Below are 19,058 nucleotides of genomic sequence, written 5' to 3'. Positions count from 1 at the left end.
CTGTTTCTATATGGTTGATGATGAAAAAGAAGTGTTGGTCTTTTAAATTGGATTAATAATAAGTTGGATTGTGAAATATTTTGGGTCTAATTATACGTGAACCAACAAAAATAATACCACATATTTAATTTAAAAAGTCATATATTTCATATCAACTTTTGTTAAAAAAAAAAAAGGGGGCACTTTCACGTACAAATTTAACTTCAGGGTAGTTTTGATCCAAATAAGTGAAAGAAATGACATTTTTGATCTAATACAGGGGGGAGGAAGACAATTTTTTAGCCATTTGTAATATTTTAAAGGTCGTTTTTGACCCTTTTCCGTTTTCATTTTTTTTCTTTTGTAGTTTTCCTTCTGGATTCCCCTTTTCTTTACAAACAAAAAGCAAAAAAGTATTCTCTCTCTGACTCTGTACAGAAATTTCCCAGTTCGCTGCTACTCTCTTCTCAATTCTCCACAATTCTGCAAAGCTGATCCCATCTCAATACTCTCCAACTTAAAATCCCTTCTTCTGTAAATTTATGCACATATATAGACTCTCACCGTTGTTTGTCAACTAAAAAAAAAAAATGGGTTGTACACAATCAAAGATCGAAAACGAAGAAACAGTGACTAGATGCAAAGAGAGAAAACACTTTATGAAAGAAGCCGTATCATCTCGCAACGCTTTCGCTGCAGCTCACTCATCTTACACTATGTCCTTAAAAAACACTGGCGCCGCCCTAAGCGATTACGCTCACGGCGAAGTTCAATTCCCTTCCACCGTCGCCGACACCGGCGCCGCCGTCAACGCCGTCAACCCCGCCGTTGCTCCGCCGTTATCTTCCGCACCGTTAGATATGCCGCCACCACCTCCACTACCTTTTACTAATCCTACGAATTTCCCACTTTCTCCTTTACAGCGTGCTGCTACTATGCCTGAAATTCCTATCCCTAAAACCGAGCCGAAACGATCCGATATTATTGAGGAGGAGGAGGATGAAGATGAGGATATGGATACTGAAAGTACGCATAATTTAAAGCATCGGAGTAGTAAGAGTAGCGGCGGCGGTGGTGGTGGTGGAATTGGTGGCAGAGGTTCAGCATCTCATAGACAGGTGAGGTGTTGGGAAATTACGGTTTATGTCTATTTTTTGAAAATATTTACGCCTCGTAACCCATACTTTGTGTATAAACAAACTCCGGATTTTCAACATATTTGTGTATAAACACCTTTTATACACTTTATACATTGTGTATAATGCTTTTTCCCAGGTATAATGTTGTATAATACTATTGTATATTGGGCTATGTGGCGTAAAGTCCTGGAAAGTAATTCATTGGTATTTGAATTCATGTCTAGTTAGGATTTATAGTCAAATTTATACATGGTTTTCCTGTTTTGAGTTAAAGTAGGTTTCGTACTATTATTTGAAATAGGGATGCTGCTGGCTATTTTCATGTAGTGCAGAATTATTTGTAGAGAGCATTCAATGATTTATTAGTTTAAGAATAGAATATTTTCCTTCAGCAGGGTATCGAGGATGATGAATTGCCTATGCCTACACCTCCTTCTCTACCTCGGCCGCAGCAGAATAATCGGACGCCGCCTCCACCACCACCATCAGATAGCAAGGGGATGGCCTCCATGTCGTGGGATTTTTTCTTCCCTTCAATGGAAAACGTACCAGGGTCGACACTAGCAGAGGAGGACGAGAGTAGGATTCAAAGAGATGAATTGGAGCGGAGAATGATGCAGGAAAGGACCAACAGAAATGAAAACGATGTACGTGCTGATGAAACTGAAAGAGTGAGGAAAAATGAGATGCCAGAGGTGGCAGGGGTGGTGGAAACGGTAGCAGAGCCGCCGTCACAGCCACCTCCTCCGCCTCAGGCTGCTACGAAGGTTGGGAAAGGAGTGAAAAATGTTGTTCCAGGAGAGAGTAAAAAGAAAGGGGGAGGTCAATTTAACCTTCTTCAGATATTTTCTGAGCTGGATGATTGTTTCCTTAAGGCATCTGAGAGTGCTCATGGAATATCTAAGATGCTCGAGGCAAATCGATTGCATTATCACTCAAATTTTGCCGATAATAGAGGTACATTCAAGAGTTCTCTATAAGAATTATGCAGGATTATCTTCATTGTTATTCAAGTGTTCCTTAAGTTTCAAGCCTTGATCAAATTATGGTTAATTGATGGGCTATGTTTTTAGTGTGATTTTAGACACAAATATTGAGATTTTACTTTCTGGTCAATGGTGCAGTGGTTGTCAACACAAAATTTGCATTGACGGATCATGTCAATGACAGTGTTATATGAGAGAAACTCTTTAAATAAACTTTTGTTCCTGGAGTTTGAATTGTCTGTAGATTTAATGACAATGTTTAAATCTCTGTGATTTTTTGCTTTTTAGGACACATTGATCATTCTGCGAGGGTCATGCGTGTCATAACATGGAATAGGTCCTTCAGAGGTTTGCAAAATGCCGATGATGGGGTGGACGACTTCGATTCAGAAGAACATGAAACTCATGCAACAGTGTTAGACAAGATGCTTGCATGGGAGAAAAAACTGTATGATGAAGTGAAGGTTTGTTTATTTATCACTTTCTTGTTTGAGTCTAATCATCAAAGAATTGGTTCTGTGTAGTTCTCGTATCTTCTCTGTTGCATTATACTATGGATTCAGTAATATCCGTTAGGTGCACTTCTCTTTCTTCAGCATTTTTCCTAACAAGTGGTTTCTCTCCTTATAATAAAATCATTTTGAATGATTATTTCAATTTTGATGTTCTGCTTATTCAAATAAATCTCCTTTTGCTGAATAGAACAACAACAACATACCCAGTGTAGTGTTTTAGGGTAGTATTTGCCTACCAAGGGTTGTAAGATTATACCTCATCACCCCTATGATGAGTTTTTTGTGTGAATACAAAGTTACCCTTTACTCAAAAAAAAAAAACAACATACCCAGTGTAGTCCCGGAAGTGGGGTCTGGCTTTGGGGGTTTTGTGTTTTGGGGTGGGGGGGGGGGGGGGGTGTTGAGTGTACGCAGCCAGACCTTACCCCAACAAATCTCCTTTTGCTGAGTGTTCTTTTCTGTTTAGTTGGAAGGGTCACCGTTCCACTTCTGTTGCAGCAAATCTTCTAGTTTTTATGTCTTCTTTTGCTATTACTGATTTTCCTTTTTAGATTCCTTCTATCCACTTCTTTTCTTCTTGTTTTATTCTTTCCCTCTTTTCTATTATGTTCTCTCTCCTTTCTATATGAGGTTTTTTTTTTTTTTTGTTGTTTTGTGTGTTTTGGTGGGTGGGGGGGGGGGGGGTGTTTGCAATGTCAGAATACATTGGATCCTTTTCTCTTTTTTTCTCCCAGCTCCAGATGGCTTCATCTATGAGATTTTAGGAGCATTTTTTCTAATGTTTCATGTAGGAGTCGATACACACTTGTAAGCACCTCAAAATGATAATTTAACTGAAAGGCCTCTGACTCAAAAACATAGGTCTTATAATGTGTTGCATCAATATTGATGTATGAGTTACGCCATGATGTTGATAAGTGCCAAATGGAGCATCCATGTAGCATAGAATTCCTGGTAAACTAAGGTGTCCAAATAGAAGATCTGAAGGTGCAACTCCACTTAAATGTATTCTTATCTGTTATATTGAGGTTGAACATGCCAGGTCAGCATGATGCTTTGGCCTCTAGTAAAGATACCCAATATAAAGAGTGCTTTATCGGGGTTTTCAAGACCATAGAGTTCATGTTGTGGGGGTGGGGGTGGGGGTGGGGGTATAAAATGGGAGGGTGGCAACACTTAGGCAGGAGAGAATGAGTTAAGTCAACCTATAATCTTAAAAAAGAAAAAACCGTCCTTCTAATACAACACAGATTGAACTCCAATCGCAGTTATCCTACTGTTTAACTATATCGAGACACTAATCTTAAGTGTGCTGCTCCTTTAACCAGTCAAAACCTAATTGGCTGTGCAATTCAATTGTTGAAGAAGAAGAGTTGACTTCTGCTACCAAACTTTTCAAAGAAAATAGCTCAGGTTTTTATCAAGAAGATGAAGAGAGGCAAAAGAAGGAGCCATCAGAGGAGTTCGAGAAGAGAGATAGAGACTGCATGAGAAAGCATTGGCTGTGCTCTGAAGAATAATGGGAAGAACTGAAGGAGAGAACATTGGGTCTGGGTGGTTGGTTAACCCATAGGGTTTGAGCTGGTTTTTAATCCCTGGTTTACAATTGCTTAGCCATTAAAACCCAATAGTTTGACGGTCATTTTGAGTTCACTCATTTTGATCCGTCTACTTTATAATTTCTAGCTCAACCCGCGCTAGTTTGGACGGGTTGGGAGGGTCACAAAATTATGGGCTAGGAAGCAACCACTAGTGTGTGTTTCCTTATGTTAGCAACTCGGTCATCAAGGATGTATCGCCTTATGTGTCATGTTCCCATTTCTGTTTTGGAACTCTTCTTTTGGTGTATTAAAGGTGCTTTATAGTCTTAAGTGATTTAGTATGCCAAGTTTCGCGCCAGGGGTCTGTGTCCCTGATTATTGGCCATTGTTTTTTCGAAAGTTAGTAAGTCAAGTTTCATTGTTTCAATTAGAGCATTTTAAATTATATTATGAAGTTAAAGGAAATTACATAATGCTATTTGGGTTTTGAACTTTGGTATCTTTTTTTTAAAAAGAAAAAAAAAGAAAAATTGGGGTAAGGGGAAGGGGAAATAGGGGAGGGGATTACAAGATGGGGAATCGAACCCTCACCAATAAGGTGAAAATTCAGGTAGCCAACCAACTGAGCTACTAAGATTCCCCTGAACTTTGGTATCTGATATGCTGTTTCTCATGGATTTCTGGTGATCCTCCACAGGCAGGAGAACAAATGAAACTTGAATATCAGAGAAAGGTCGCTTCATTGAATAAGCTCAAGAAACGCGGTACAAATACAGAAAGCTTAGAGAGAGTGAAAGCTACAGTAAGTCATCTACACACAAGATACATTGTTGACATGCAGTCGATGGATTCTACTGTTTCAGAGATAAATCGGTTACGTGATGAGCAACTTTATCCAAAATTGGTTGCTCTTGTTGAAGGGTAAGTCTTTTAGATGTGTGCATAGGCCAAGCCATATTGCAATCTGTTCTAGATGGAACTCTGCCTGTTTGACAGCTGTTTCCTAAAGCAAAATTTTCTTCCGTAACTTTTTTCTAATTTAAAAAATAAAATAAAAAGCTCTTTCATCTGAGCTAGTTCTCTGAGTCAAGGTCTATATCCCTTCCCACAGGGGTTGTCCCCAAACGTCTGTAAAATGTTTCGATAAGAATGAGACATTGACAAGGTCAAGTTGTTGCAGCTGTTCTTTTGTGAAAGTAAGTTGAATAATACCAAACACACCTAGGCAGCAAGTATGTTTGAATATTCGTTCATTTCTCCACCTTGGCCACTTAAAGGTGCCAACTCATAGATTTCAATCCCAAGGTTTTATCCTGAAAATTTTTGTTATCAATTGCAGGATGGCTATAATGTGGGAGAGCATGAGAGGATATCATGTAAGTCAGTCTAAGATTGTGCAAGCGCTGACGTATTTGGATGTATCTCAATCCCCTAAAGAAACAACTGAGCACCATCATGAACGAACTTGGCAGTTGTATGTTGTTGTCCAAGAGTGGCATTCACAGTTTGACAAATTGGTTATCTACCAAAAACAGTATATCAAAGCTCTTAACAATTGGTTAAAGCTAAATCTCATCCCTATAGACACAAATCTGAAAGAAAAGGTTTCGTCGCCACAAAGACCCCAAAATCCGCCAATTTTGGCACTAATACATGCCTGGCATGATTATCTGGAGAAGCTTCCTGATGAGTTGGCTAGAACTGCTATTTATAACTTTTCAGCTGTCATACATACAATCTTTGAATACCAAAAGGAGGAGATTAAGCTGAAGGACAGGTGTGAGGAAACTCGGAGAGAGCTTAACAAGAAGACTAGGCAATATGAGGATTGGTATCATAAGCATATGCAGCGTAAAATGCCCTCAGATGAAATGGATCCAGAGGGGCTGCAGGACGATAGTCTTGTGGTTGATCGGCAGCTACAGTTAGAGGCGCTGAGGAAGAGGCTGGAAGACGAGGAGGATGCATACCAGAGGCAATGTCGTCAGGTGAGAGATAAGTCTTTGACAAGTCTGAGAAGCCGCTTGCCTGAGCTTTTCGCGGCAATGTCAGAATATTCTCTTGCCTGTGCTGATATGTACAGGGACTTGAGGTCTATCTCAAAGCATCGTAATAGAAATGGCAACACATGATTGATGATACTGTATACAAGTAGTTGTAGTGTAAACTGTTTATCTGTTGCATTGCCCTTTTTATGGCACAACTGTGAGAGGTGTGATTTATTTCATTACTTGTAGTGTTCTCGTATATGGGATCAAAGAAGATTAAAGTTTCTGGCAGAATATGTCAAGAAGCCAGCAAGTTCAGAATATGTGCTCCCCGTGGATTTGTTGTGTCAATTCAAGTCTGACATATGAACTTGAAAGAGCAATGGGAACTTCCGCAACATTTTCTCGTCTATAAATGACATTGGCCTAAAAGTGCCTGATATATATCATCTCAAGGAGGTGCATGTTATCGAAATTAGAGTTCCAAATAAATGCTTGAGAATTTTGAATAGCTGATGTATGATTACAGAGCACAGAGGTTTCTAATTAAATATCAGATGGAAAAAACGTGTATAGCCAAAAATTGAAAATCATGCTCCTCCCGTCTCATATTGGTTGTCAAGGTTACTAAGAATACTTATCTCGAAATACTTGTCATTAAACAAAATCAAGACAAAATTAATTAATTTTATCCCTGATATTAAGTGTTCTTGAAAGTAACTAATATTAATGACATATCATATGGAAATTATAGATGTAAAGATTTCAAATAAGTGATTATTGGTTGGGTATTACTCCCTCCGTTCACTTTTACTTATCTATAATAGACTTTGCACTCCTTATAAGAAACAATATATGAAGTGTTTGTTTTACTATAATATTCATATTAATTAATGTATAGTCAAAGAATTGTGAAATAATTTGGGAAATAAATAGGTAATGTTAAAAGTAAAACAAACAAAAAAATTATCTTTCTTTTAATATGCACAAATGAACAATTAAAAGCGAAATAACTTAGCCTCAGTACATGGAGTAGGAGTTGCAGACCAACAAAGAAGGCAAATTAATTCCAATCGGTAATGTTAAAAGTAAAACAAACAAAAAAATGATCTTTCTTTTAATATGCACAAATGAACAATTAAAAGCGAAATAACTTAGCCTCAGTACATGGAGTAGGAGTTGCAGACCAACAAAGAAGGCAAATTAATTCCAATCGCAGCAAACCTTAAAGACATCAATCATTATCATGATGAGTAAAATAGAAGAGTCCTAATCCGACAGAAACACTTGATCTCTGACGGTGACGGACGCACGACTCCCCTCACCTTCCTCCTCATCGTCTTCTTCTCTTCCTTATATCTCCATTCCCAATCCCCCTTCATTCCCTAAACCCCCCACCAAATTACCACAATGACTTCTCTAACAAAAAAAAATAATTAAAATAAACTAAAAAATAAAATGTATCACATAAATTGTGACAGAAAAGAGTACACAAAGATGGACGGAGAAAATAGTTAAGTTAGTTAGTTTTGAATGATTTAAGAAGAAAAATAAATGGTATAGAAAAATCATCTTATACTCCCTACTAGATGTAAACGCAAATTATTTCCTCCCCCTTGGCACCACCTACGTTTTATTTAATACACATAAGAGTAATAAGAGACCAAAAAACCACAAATTAATTCCAATTGCAGCACCAAGCCATCAACCAATCATTAAACACGCAACAACATGAGTAAACTAAAAGAGTCTTAATCCGACAATTAACACCCAATTTCTAACCCACCTTCCTCCTCCTCGTCTTCTTCTTCTCCTTCCTTATATCTCCATTCCCCAATCCCCCCTCTTCATCCCTTAAACCCCACCAATAAATTAAAATTACCACAATGACCTCAAAATTCCCCGATCCACCCCCCACCCCCTACCACCCCCTCCCTACGCAACCCCAATACATCATCGTTCTACCTCATTACTACCGTAACCCTAACCACCTCTTCCTCCGCCGTTACATTTACATCGCTGCCGCACTCCTCCTCATCGGCGTCGCAATCTTCTTCCTCTACCCATCCGATCCAGAACTCTCCTTTTCCCGTCTCCGTCTCCGTCACTTCAAAATCCACTCATTCCCTAAAATCGCATTCGACGTTACCTTAGACGTCACTGTCAAAATTCGTAATAGAGACTTCTATTCCGTCAATTTTAAATCAGTTGTGATTTCTATAGCTTACAGGGGAAAGCAACTAGGACATGTTATATCTGATTATGGTCGTATTAAAGCTAGGGCATCTTCGTATATTAATGCTACGCTTGAGTTGACTGATGTTTGTTTGATTACTGATATAATACCGTTGATTGAGGATTTGGCTAGAGGTTCTATTACTTTTGATACTGTTACTCAGATTGGTGGTGAGCTTGGTTTGGTCCTCTTTAATATTCCCATAAAGGTACAGTCTTTCAACTCTCTGATATATAATAATTGCATTACTTAATTGAGTTTTTCTTCCATCTTTTTTTCTGGGATTCCATTAATTTGGCTGATGTATTAACTTGCTTGCTAAATGATACTCCCTCCGTGGCTCCGTCCCATATTAACTTTTGTTTTAGTTTTTTCTGACGCCCATTAAAAAATTAATAAATACCAAGGTGTAGTTTACTAAGTTACCCTTATTTAGTAAAAGGTAGATTGATTTTTTCCACGTAAATATTGTGCATACTTCTTTAATGTTACGGATATACTCCCTCCGTTCACTTTTACTTGTCACTTTTGACTATGCACACCTCTTAAAAAATAATAAATGAAGTGCATAATTTACCGATGTATCCATATTAATTGGTGCATATTTTTATTGGATTTGAAAAATGATTTGAAGTGAGTATTTAATACTATGGGTAAAATAGGAAAAAAGAATTGATATGCTAAAAGTGACAAGTAAAAGTGAAAATCTATTTTTGGAATACTGGACAAGTAAAAGTGAACGGAGGGAGTAGTTGGAAACTATTGTCAATTTTAGTCTTGAATTCCTAAAGTGACAATTATTTTGGGATAAATTTTTTGAGCTGAAACGACAATTAAAATGGGACGGAGGAAGTATCTGAACTGAGCAATACAACTGCTTAGCTTCAAAGAATCTAGGAACAGTGTTAGGGAGGAGCAAATGTAATTTGTGCTAACGGCATTTGAAGTTCATTATGTGTAGATATGCATGGATAAGCTGTAATACGTAGTTTACATTGGAGAACTAGGTCAACACGTGATTTTCTTTTCGGTTAGGATATCTGAGGTATCTCTTTAGATTGGCAAATGTTCACTTTTCTGAAGTCTGATAAAAGTGTATTATGTCTTCTAAAAGATCCCTTGTTCCTGTATGCTCTCTTCATCCCATAATGTTGTCTACTTTTGTTAAAAGAAAAGTTTTTGCATATTCAAGTACCAGAAAGAGAATGTTTCAAGAGCCTCATATTTACAGTGCTCCACACAAGGTCATTCTTTTCTACAGTTTTACAACATGAATCGTGATTCACCCTTATGTGTTTCTCAACTAGTACCAAAGTTTTCATACCTTTAACCCGTCTCCTAATAATCATGCGTAATGGAAGTGCACGACCTATTTGCACCAAAAGACATAATTTGATGTTGATATTACATGATAGCACTTTTGATCATTTCCTTGTATGACGTATTGATTTTTAAGATTTCTCATTTCCCATGGTTACTGGCGTTATTGTTTAGAGATACTTTAGTGAACCCGCATTTTATCCTTGTATATCTACTATGAAAAATTGTTACCAGTAGAATGAACTTTGGTTTTGATTGTAGAAGTACTGGGTACAAGAAGATTTCGGTCTTCCGTGAATCTGATTCTAACAATTTTAATGGTGGATCTTGATATTATCCTCTGCTTGATTCAGTTTGGTAGTTCTATATCATTTTGGTGCTATTGGCTCGATTTGTCATTCAGAAATCTCATCTTAAATGATAAACTCTATCTAGATCACCATTATATTGATAGGTCTATCTAGTTCACCATTAATTGATGATCTTGAAACTGTCTTTGATGGGCTTTCTGCTCTCTAGTACGAGTAAGGGAGAATTTTCATCTTGGACATGAACTCTATCTAGATCACCAATTAAATTGATGATCTTGAAAACTCCGTCTGTGATGGGCTTTCTGCTCTTTAGTGCAAGTAAGGGGAAATTTCCTTCATTTCATTTCGTAACAGTACTAATCTAGTTCCAGCATAAGTACCTAACGAAATTCAAGGGTGATAGACTTCTCCACATTCTTTCAACGCTAACAGTCATGTTGGTGAAAAGAAAAAAAAAATTATCTAGATCTTCGCTAATCAGAAGCTCCTAACTTGATGATTTTGCAATATTCTCACCACTTAAATTTGTTTCTGGGATTCGTTTGTGTTGGAACCCAAGTTTCCAAAGAATCCTTACTATGCATTATTTATGTGGTGGGCAGTTGGATGCCGGAAAAGGAATACGTTAAATCTGTTCGTTCAGATATTCTGGTCTGCAAATCATAATATGATTTTTAATTATTTTAATCGTGTTTTTGCAGGGGAAGGTGTCATGTGAAATTGTTGTGGATACACGCAATGAAACGATTTCTCATCAGAACTGCTACCCTGAGGTATGATATTTTGTTCTGTGTCTTAATATCTAGCTTAGTGGTATTCGTTTTGTTATAGACCAACCAAAAATAGGAGCATTACTGTTAAATTGTTAGATACTTCTCAGAAGTTTCTGCTCAAGTACTCTTTGTCCAAGTTATAAAATCAGTAGCGTCAATCACCCAAAACCCCCGCAGTGTTATGTGAAGCCAAAATGTACAATAGCTGTTGCTGGTTTACCATATTGATAACGTAAAATACACTCGGTGGTAAACTTTGTTGTCTTTGGCTAACAGTGACTCGGTTCGTGATGGAATTGTGAATTATGGAAATGGATAGAGGGCAAGTATCCAACTCTGCTCGAGGCCGTGTAAATGCTCTATGGTCATATTCATGTTGTGCATTTGATTACGTTTCAAAGGTTTTGGATATTTTGTGAACTGCATATTTGGCTCCCCATTAATGTAATTATGAAGGCTTTCGTGTTTGTGGGGAACAATATTTAACACGTCTGACGTGTTCTTTCTGTAATAGTAGCATTTATCATTGTTCTAGGAAAACCATAGTAATGTAACGACATAAAGTATTTTCACGTGCAGCTAATGATCTGTCTCTGTTCTACACGCACGCACGCGCACACACACACACACATTCTCTCTTTCCATTTCTTTTCTTTTTTTTTTTTTTTTTTTTTTTTGCAGTAGGTTCACCAGTGCAAAGTGATGAGCTGAAGGTTGGGGTTGGGATCCCCTCCAGTAAGGCTCAATACAGTGCTTAAATAAAGCCACGTGTCTTAACTACAAAATTAAAGGTCAAGATTGTTATTCATTCTACATCACCTTTGGTTTTCCACAATCAGTCCACGTCTCTAACAGCCCATAGACTCCATTTTTTAACCCTGTTTCTTTACTATCACCCACTACTTAACACTCTTGTTCTTAATGTGAATATGTAAATATACTCAATTCCTCTCTATATTACAGTATTAATTCAGACCGTACTCTTCAAAAGTTATAAACTTTAGGTTGAAATTTTCATAGCTCCGTCGGTTGCAACTGACATGAGGATGTGTATTCGGTTTGGATAGCTTGGTTGTACACTCGGTTGATGAGATAAAAAGCTTTGTACTCTTTCTTTCTAAGAGATTTCACTACCCAAACTCTCTATATTTTGTAGTGTAATTTAAAAAAGTTCCATTTTCTCCATACATATTATAATATTTCTAATTTCTATAAAGAGAAAGAGTGTTGGGAGTAAGTAATAGAATTGAAATTACGGTTTCTACTGTAAATTACATATTTAAAATGAATAAAGGGTAACAATCTGGACCATTAATTTAGTAGATGGACACGTGGCTATATTTAAGCACCGCATTGAGCATTACTGGAGGATCCTCTATTGGAGGGGATGCCAACCCTCAACATTGTCCCTACCTTTTTAAATGCCTTCACGTTATTCCATGAGGCCCCTCTCCTATTGGAATTTTCTATGTGAGACAAAGGTACATAACACTAATCCACATGTCACAACAAAATCTTGCAATCTCTATGGAGAGACGCTTTGTGAATCAATTCTTACATAACCTCAATTCAATAATTCAGAAAAAAAAAGTTAAAAAGTGATTGTCCAAGATGCTGGATCGTGTAACTAGCACCACAACAAGGAATATCCTCAGCTCGGATGTAAAAGAGAAAAACCGCTGTGTCAAACTATTGATCTTTGAGATGGTATGAACAAGATGATAAAGTTATTTAGAAGGCACACCATTACAAGAACAAAACACAAACAAACAAACAAAAAAAAAGTACAGCGGAATTGTCATAGAGCCTCGGCGAGAGAAGCACCTAATTAAATAGGCTTGTTTCCCTGTCGAGCAACCCATTTATAATCAGCATGATGGTGCCTGCATCTGAATGAGCCTGGATGGATTGTGGGGGAACAAACACACTGAACCTTCCTCAATCCAGCACCATCAGCTCCTCCTATCCTTCCAATTGATACTGCATTTACCTGTGCCCGTACGACAGGAAGAAATCTTCCTCGACATCCTCTTTTTTCATGGTTACCAGCCCAATTAGGAACTTCTGAGTAGCACATTTGAATTGTGGAGAATAATTCACCGGCACCAATATATAACTGAGCTGGTCGGTATTGCAAATCGCAAGGAAGGGATGGAGGGTAAGAAAAGTAAAAAAGTGGAAACGTATAACTAAAAAGAAGCTTTAGATTGATTCGTAAGAACTTATTTCGTGAAGTCTGTTGTTTCTTTGCTTGATTAGAAGCTCCCCAAATTTGAAGAAATTGAAATTGAGGTTTGGAATAACTATGTTGACTTTCTCCTTTTCTTTTTGTTTACTCTTGTTGTATGTTGTAGATTATGTCTTCTAATTTTCCCCATTAAATGCTGAAGGAGAGCAGCTTCCAACTGCTCAAGAATTTTTGGAAGCCCAATACTACTCGGACATAAAGTTGTATCAACTTAGGAAGTTAAGTTGAAAGAAATTAGTAACAAAAGACCTGAGATAGAACTGATCAAGCTTCTATTGGCCAAGTCTCCGAGACAATACTAGTTCAGCCTTGCAACAACAACAAAAAAAAAAATCACCAAGCATGTATCTACCCAACCACTAATCGACATAATGAAACAGGTTACAAAATTTGGGAGGGCATCACCTCGAGCAAAAGTCATCTTTTAAGATGGAAATATTATTCCAGATCTTTCTATGTAATAGTAGCAAAACCATGGTAATATAACAACATAATATTATCACGTGCTGATAGTCTCAGTCTCTGTTTTATACACACACACTCTGTTTTACCATTTGTCTATGCTAAAAATGGACAAATGATCATTGAGATGTTATGAACAAGACGATACATTTTATTCAGAAGGCAAACTAATACAAAAACTAAAAACAGGCAAATTTGTACAGCGGAATTGTCATAAAGCTTTGCTGACAGAAGAACCTAAGTGATTAGGGTTGTTTCCCCGTCGAGCAACCCATTTATAATCAGAATGATGGTGCCTGCATCTGAACGAGCCTGGATGGTGTGTTGGGGAACAAACACACTGAACCTTCCTCGGTCCACCACCACCAGCTCCTTTGCTTCCAGTTGATGCTACACTTACCTGTGCCGGAACTTGTTCCCTTGCAAGATGAATATATCGTCCTCGACGTTCTCTTTTATCATGCCAATAAGGAACCCCAGAGTAGCACATCTTTTATTCGATGGAGGACATTGACATTAAACTACAACGTAATATATACTTAAAGAGTATCGCAAAGGAAGGGAGGGAAGAGAAAAGTAGAAAAGTGGAAACGTATATTTTTTATTAGTAAAAAGAAGCTTTAGATTGATTCATATTTATCACGGATAAGGACTGGCAGTTTTGCTTTTTATCTTTAGCTTTTGCAAGTGGGAAATATGGTTTTACTTTTGTGCATAAAATACCCCGCTGGAGGAGAATTAATGGGTGGAGATGGAAAAAGACTATATATGGGAATCAAGTGGCTTTTCTTTCCTGGTAAGAAGACTTATCTGTTAAGAGTACACATGGCTTGGCTTGGGTTGTTTGGACTAATAGTTTTAGTGACGCGGCTGCCGGAGATTCCAACCACTTGTTGTTTATTCGTTTGTGTTCTGTTTATAGTAAGTTGGCTGAAGCAAAATTTTGCTGTTCGTTGGCCCAGATAGTACCTGAATTCTGATTTTGGAAGTTTTTGTTATTTATACTTGCTGAAAATAATTCGAGAAACTGCGAAAGTGAGTGAGTTGTAGAACAAGGTTCCAGAAGCCTTATCGACAACTTCCCATAAGGCGTGCTTACCTTAAATCGGGTTTGCATATAGTAAGTTGAAATTATGACAAAACTGTGGGAGCAGCTTTTTATCAAATCTTTCTGCTTGTGACTTTCATTTGCTTAGGAAGAATTTTAAGTAATTTATTTAATCTTTTTAATAGTATAATTTTTTTTTAAATGACACAAATGGGGTCACTTGTAGATTGTTCAAGTTTGATGGAGAAATTTGGCTTCTTCAATGAAAAGAGCATATATATATATATATATATATATACTAGTATAACAATCTGAAATATTGGGCCTTGGCCCATCTAAGTTACTTAGGTATTAAGTCTTGGCCCATACTACTTCAATCATAAGCTATTTATTAATTACTTCTCTAGAACCTACTTGATAACTTAAACATAAAAAAAAATTTAAAAAAAAAACAATAAAAGAATAAAAACGGAGAGAAGTAACAGCATAGTTCCAATAAGAAGCAAAAAAAAAAAAAAAAAAAAAAACAAGAGCTACAGGGAAAGGAAGTGAAGAAAAGGAGCTAGAGACTTAGAACCAGATAAGAAAAATTCAAGATCCAACTATTTTCTCCATTCTTGACTTTGCAAGTAAGTTCTTTCATCACTAAATTCATCCTTGTGTTGGGTAGGGAGCAATAACAACTAAGATTTAGAATTAAATAAATTGAAATTCTCTTCTAGAGTTCTAAATTTGGGGAATAAAAGCGAAAAAATGTTGTTGGTATGCTCAAGCCGGACAAAGAATAGCGATAGCTAGAAATCAAACTTTAGTATCCGATGAGCGAGCTTAAGCGGGGCAAATTAGCATCTGATAAGCCCATATGTGACTCGAATATTGCTTTATATATTTTAGATAACTGATACTTCAAGGGGACAATTGCCGGAAGCGAATTGGAGTTACTCAGCAAGAGTACAGTGAGTGATAATTCCTTCATAGTTGCTTTTCTTTTTCGGTAGCATGTTTTAAAGTCGTTTTCTTGCATAGAATTGGTCGTCTAACGAAAGAGATTATTTGCAAGCGGACAAGCAACAACATGGCCTTGCATATAAAAACACATCAATTCACTTTCACACACCGGACGTTCTTGCACTATGCCATTTATGAGTTGTTATAAATTCTTCTTTTTGATCAGGATGAGTTGATATATCTTTGTTGGATTTAAATTCTTGAAACGGAAAGAATCCATTTGTATTATGAAAAAGGAACTTTCGGAAAAACTATTGCCGGAATCGCCGTTATCTAACGTCGGGATCGTTAGACACAGTGCACCTTGTAAGTGAACTCGTATTGTACAAAGGCCTCAGAAGGGAACCTAGTCGACGGGGTAGTCGACGGCTATGGTAAATCCATAGCGTCGAATGTATATTTCGATACTGGCATAGGGACCTCCCAATAAATAAGAAAGTGATTATTTAACTAGTTTAAACATAGTTTTCATAGATGTATTGTTCTGTTGGTTTAAAGGAGATATCTTTTGATGATTTTATATGTTGCATGATTTCTTATACACATGCTTGTCCGGAACAAAACGCTATGGTTGATATTATTACTCACTCAGTCGGTGTGACTGACCCCACTTCCTTGTTCTATTTTCCTACAGATAATTTAGCCGAATGTGACATTCTGACTCAAACGGAGCGATAGATAGAGCTGACAACGAATCCAGTAAGCCCCGCACTTGTTTCGCGAGGGCAACCATGTTGCTAACTACTATAGTATATTAGTTTTCTTTTTTTTTCTTTCTAATCCTAGAGTTTTGCTCCTTAAGTCGGCCTTGTATATCTTATTTTGGCTTGTGTTAGTAAAGTATAGCTTGGGACTTATAAGTTTTGCGGAAGCCCATGGCTTGGGATTCTGATGCTCTATGACACTTAATATGTTGGTATTGTAGTTCGTTGGATCATTTTACTGGGTGTTGACGACTGTGTTTTGATTTTTTTGGATTTTCTCCCCAAAGTTGGTACGGAAACTGATTTTTAAACACCAAACCGCCGAAATTTTTACTAATAAGAAGTGATTCGAGGCTTGTTCGGTTGGCTTAGGCTGCTTCAAATAAAATAACCGAGCGCCTAATAAAATCGGTCATGACCTAGGTGGGCGGGTCGTGACAAAGTTGGTATCAGAGCTGTCGGTTTAGGATATGACTTAAGGAGCACCGGTTTAGCGGAGACTTAATTGTGTATATGTTGTGCACCATATGCACGATCGGGACCCCGCAGAAACCGAGTAGGACTTGTCTTTCTCATTCTTTGTTAAATCTGAAAATGTTATAAGCGGTCTAGAGCCAAGTTAGGATCTAACACCCTTGATATGATTACAGATGGCAGATAGAGTTATGCTTCCACCAAACTTAAGATGGGGTCGAAGGAGAGGTCGGGGCCTATCGGCTAGGCAGACGATCGACCCAGTTGAAGAAGCTGAAGAGACACCTCCGTCGCAACCTCAGACTGGTACTACTGCTGACGCGATAGCTGCAATGTTTCAGCAGGCGATGGAGAGTTTGGTAGAAAGGATCCAGACACAACCTCGAGCCGGTATGATGCCCGGAGGGTATAATGGACATAACCAACCCGATGAACCGCTCCGCAGGTCCATTCGAGAGTTTCTGGATATGAAACCTCCGGTGTTTACGGGGGCTAGTGAGACTGAAGACCCCTTGCTGTTTTTGGATGGTATTCAGAAAGCATTAGATGCGCTTGAATGTTCCAAAGACACGATCGGTTGAGTTGGCGCATATTGTTTGCAGGATATAGCTGAAGACTGGTTTAAATCTCTTAAGGCAAGGCGGCCACCTAACTCACGTCCTTTGACCTGAAAGGAGTTCACTAATGCATTTATTGATCGATTTCTGCCTATGAGCCTAAGGGATGCTCTGGCGATACAGTTTGAGGGATTAAGGCAGACCCCACAAATGTCAGTGAACGAATATAATATCCAGTTCACTCGGTTGTCCCGACATGCGCAATATGTGATGAATGACTCTATGCGAGCTAAGAGGTTCATTCGCGGTCTAATTGACCCACTGTTCAAACCATTGGCATCACACTTGACAAAGGGAGATATAACTTACTCGCAAGCAGTGGACGTGGCGAGAGAAGTAAAGACTAGATGGAGAGACGAGAGGACAACAAAAGCACAGGATAAGAGAGCAAGGATTACAGGGTCTTTCGGAACGAGTATTGGTACAAGTCGAGGCTCAGGATCCCAGGGCCAACCGAGGACCGCACAGACTGGAGGTACATCTGTTGTCCAATCATCTAATAATGCTTCCACCTCTAGACAGAGCCATAGAGATTCAACACCATCAAATGGACAAGCCAGCAACACTACAGTTACCTGCTCTAGTTGCCGCAAAGCTCACTCAGGCCAATGTTGGAAGGACATCGGTGCATGCCTTAGATGTGGGCAGATGGGACATTTCAAGAGAGATTGCCCCGCAACAGAGGATCTAGTCAGGCATCGACACTGACTCATGGAACACCACCAAGTTCTAATGCATACGCCGTCAGGGAAAATTCCAGGCCAGCAGGAAGAGGCGCCGGGAACAAAAGTACTAACGATGGAGGGCCAAGAGCGGTCGGGAGAGGTCAATCCCGAGTGTTTGCCCTGACGAGGCAGGATGCTGAGGCTTCAAATGCGGTTGTCACAGGTACACTATCAACCTGCTCACTTAAGGAAGTTATCTAAGCAATCTGAAAATGACCTACCCGTATGTGTTAACTAATTGCGGAAAAAAAAATTTGACGTATAACCCGATAATTACAGGTATACTTTCGGTGTGTTCATTTGATGCTTTGGCTTTAATGGATCCTGGGTCTAACTATTCATATGTATCGTTATATTTTGCAATAAGATTTGATAGACCACCAGAGTTGTTGACAAACCCTTTTGTGGTTGCCACACCGGTTGGGGAATCCTTACTAGTTAAGCGAGTATATCACTCTTGTCAACTCAGTGTTGAGGGGAAAGACACGTTAGCAGACTTGTATGAGTTAGACATGGTAGATTTTGATGTGATCATGGGTATGGACTGGTTAGCTTCATGTCACGCAACCGTTGATTGCTACTCTAAAACGGTCCACTTCAACGTACCAGGTGAGCCAAGTTTTGTTGTACAATGCGAGCAAGGATCACCTCCCAATCAACTGATTTCATTCATCGGTGCAAAACGGATACTAAGCAAAGGTTGCCAGGGCTTCTTGGCACATGTCAAGGATACAAAGCCTACAGTACCAAAATTAGAGACTGTTCCTGTGGTTAGAGAATTTCCAGACGTGTTCCCAGAAGATCTATCTGGGTTACCTCCTGTTAGAGAAATTGATTTTGGCATAGATCTAGTACCTGGGACGCAGCCCATATCGATACCTCCGTATCGAATGGCACCAGCAGAATTGAAGGAACTGAAGGAACAGTTGGACGACCTTAAAAAGAAGGGATTTATTAGACCAAGTACTTCGCCATGGGGTGCAC

The 19,058-nt window shown here is 38.5% G+C and overlaps 3 protein-coding genes across 6 annotated transcripts; all 3 read left to right on the top strand.

Annotated features, from left to right (window-relative positions):
• Positions 1 to 433: 433 nt before the first annotated feature.
• LOC132055474 (protein ALTERED PHOSPHATE STARVATION RESPONSE 1) lies at positions 434 to 6,659 on the top strand. 2 transcript variants are annotated; one of them, XM_059447318.1, is made up of 5 exons: positions 434 to 1,097; positions 1,514 to 2,075; positions 2,393 to 2,568; positions 4,858 to 5,081; positions 5,500 to 6,659. In XM_059447318.1, the coding sequence occupies exons 1-5, from the start codon at positions 570 to 572 to the stop codon at positions 6,290 to 6,292; spliced, it is 2,283 nt and encodes a 760-aa protein (XP_059303301.1). In that variant the 5' UTR covers positions 434 to 569; the 3' UTR covers positions 6,293 to 6,659. The 2 variants fall into 2 exon arrangements, with proteins under 2 accessions (XP_059303301.1, XP_059303300.1); XM_059447317.1 differs by having other exon boundaries at positions 1,511 to 2,075.
• A 1,360-nt stretch (positions 6,660 to 8,019) lies between these two features.
• On the top strand, positions 8,020 to 11,371 carry LOC132055472 (uncharacterized). Its single transcript, XM_059447316.1, has 3 exons — positions 8,020 to 8,592; positions 10,717 to 10,788; positions 11,065 to 11,371. Exons 1-3 carry the CDS (start codon positions 8,035 to 8,037, stop codon positions 11,065 to 11,067), a joined length of 633 nt encoding a protein of 210 aa, XP_059303299.1. The 5' UTR covers positions 8,020 to 8,034; the 3' UTR covers positions 11,068 to 11,371.
• Positions 11,372 to 15,058: 3,687 nt separating this feature from the next.
• On the top strand, positions 15,059 to 17,313 carry LOC132055471 (uncharacterized). 3 transcript variants are annotated; one of them, XR_009414581.1, is made up of 3 exons: positions 15,059 to 15,175; positions 15,441 to 15,502; positions 16,189 to 16,489. XR_009414581.1 is itself a non-coding variant. In XM_059447315.1 (3 exons), the coding sequence occupies exons 2-3, from the start codon at positions 16,286 to 16,288 to the stop codon at positions 17,311 to 17,313; spliced, it is 423 nt and encodes a 140-aa protein (XP_059303298.1). In that variant the 5' UTR covers positions 15,065 to 15,175; positions 16,189 to 16,285. The 3 variants fall into 3 exon arrangements, 1 of the variants encoding a protein (XP_059303298.1); XM_059447315.1 differs by lacking the exon at positions 15,441 to 15,502 and adding an exon at positions 16,909 to 17,313 and having other exon boundaries at positions 15,065 to 15,175; positions 16,189 to 16,303; XR_009414582.1 differs by lacking the exons at positions 15,059 to 15,175; positions 15,441 to 15,502 and adding an exon at positions 16,909 to 17,313 and having other exon boundaries at positions 16,186 to 16,253.
• Positions 17,314 to 19,058: the final 1,745 nt, after the last annotated feature.

This window comes from Lycium ferocissimum, chromosome 5 (genome assembly GCF_029784015.1).
Source record: "Lycium ferocissimum isolate CSIRO_LF1 chromosome 5, AGI_CSIRO_Lferr_CH_V1, whole genome shotgun sequence".
In the NCBI taxonomy this organism is placed as follows: Eukaryota; Viridiplantae; Streptophyta; class Magnoliopsida; order Solanales; family Solanaceae; genus Lycium; species Lycium ferocissimum.
Note: the sequence above shows the minus strand (reverse complement) of the source record. Positions and strands in the feature narration are given on the sequence as shown.

Excerpts from the sequence above, each read along its gene's own strand:
- LOC132055474 (XM_059447317.1), top strand. The coding sequence starts at position 570 with ATGGGTTGTACACAATCAAAGATCGAAAACGAAGAAACAGTGACTAGA. Across the intron at positions 1,098-1,510 it reads GTTCAGCATCTCATAGACAG|CAGGGTATCGAGGATGATGA; the intron begins GTGAGGTGTTGG and ends ATTTTCCTTCAG. Across the intron at positions 2,569-4,857 it reads AACTGTATGATGAAGTGAAG|GCAGGAGAACAAATGAAACT; the intron begins GTTTGTTTATTT and ends GATCCTCCACAG.
- LOC132055472 (XM_059447316.1), top strand. The coding sequence starts at position 8,035 with ATGACCTCAAAATTCCCCGATCCACCCCCCACCCCCTACCACCCCCTC. Across the intron at positions 8,593-10,716 it reads TCTTTAATATTCCCATAAAG|GGGAAGGTGTCATGTGAAAT; the intron begins GTACAGTCTTTC and ends GTGTTTTTGCAG.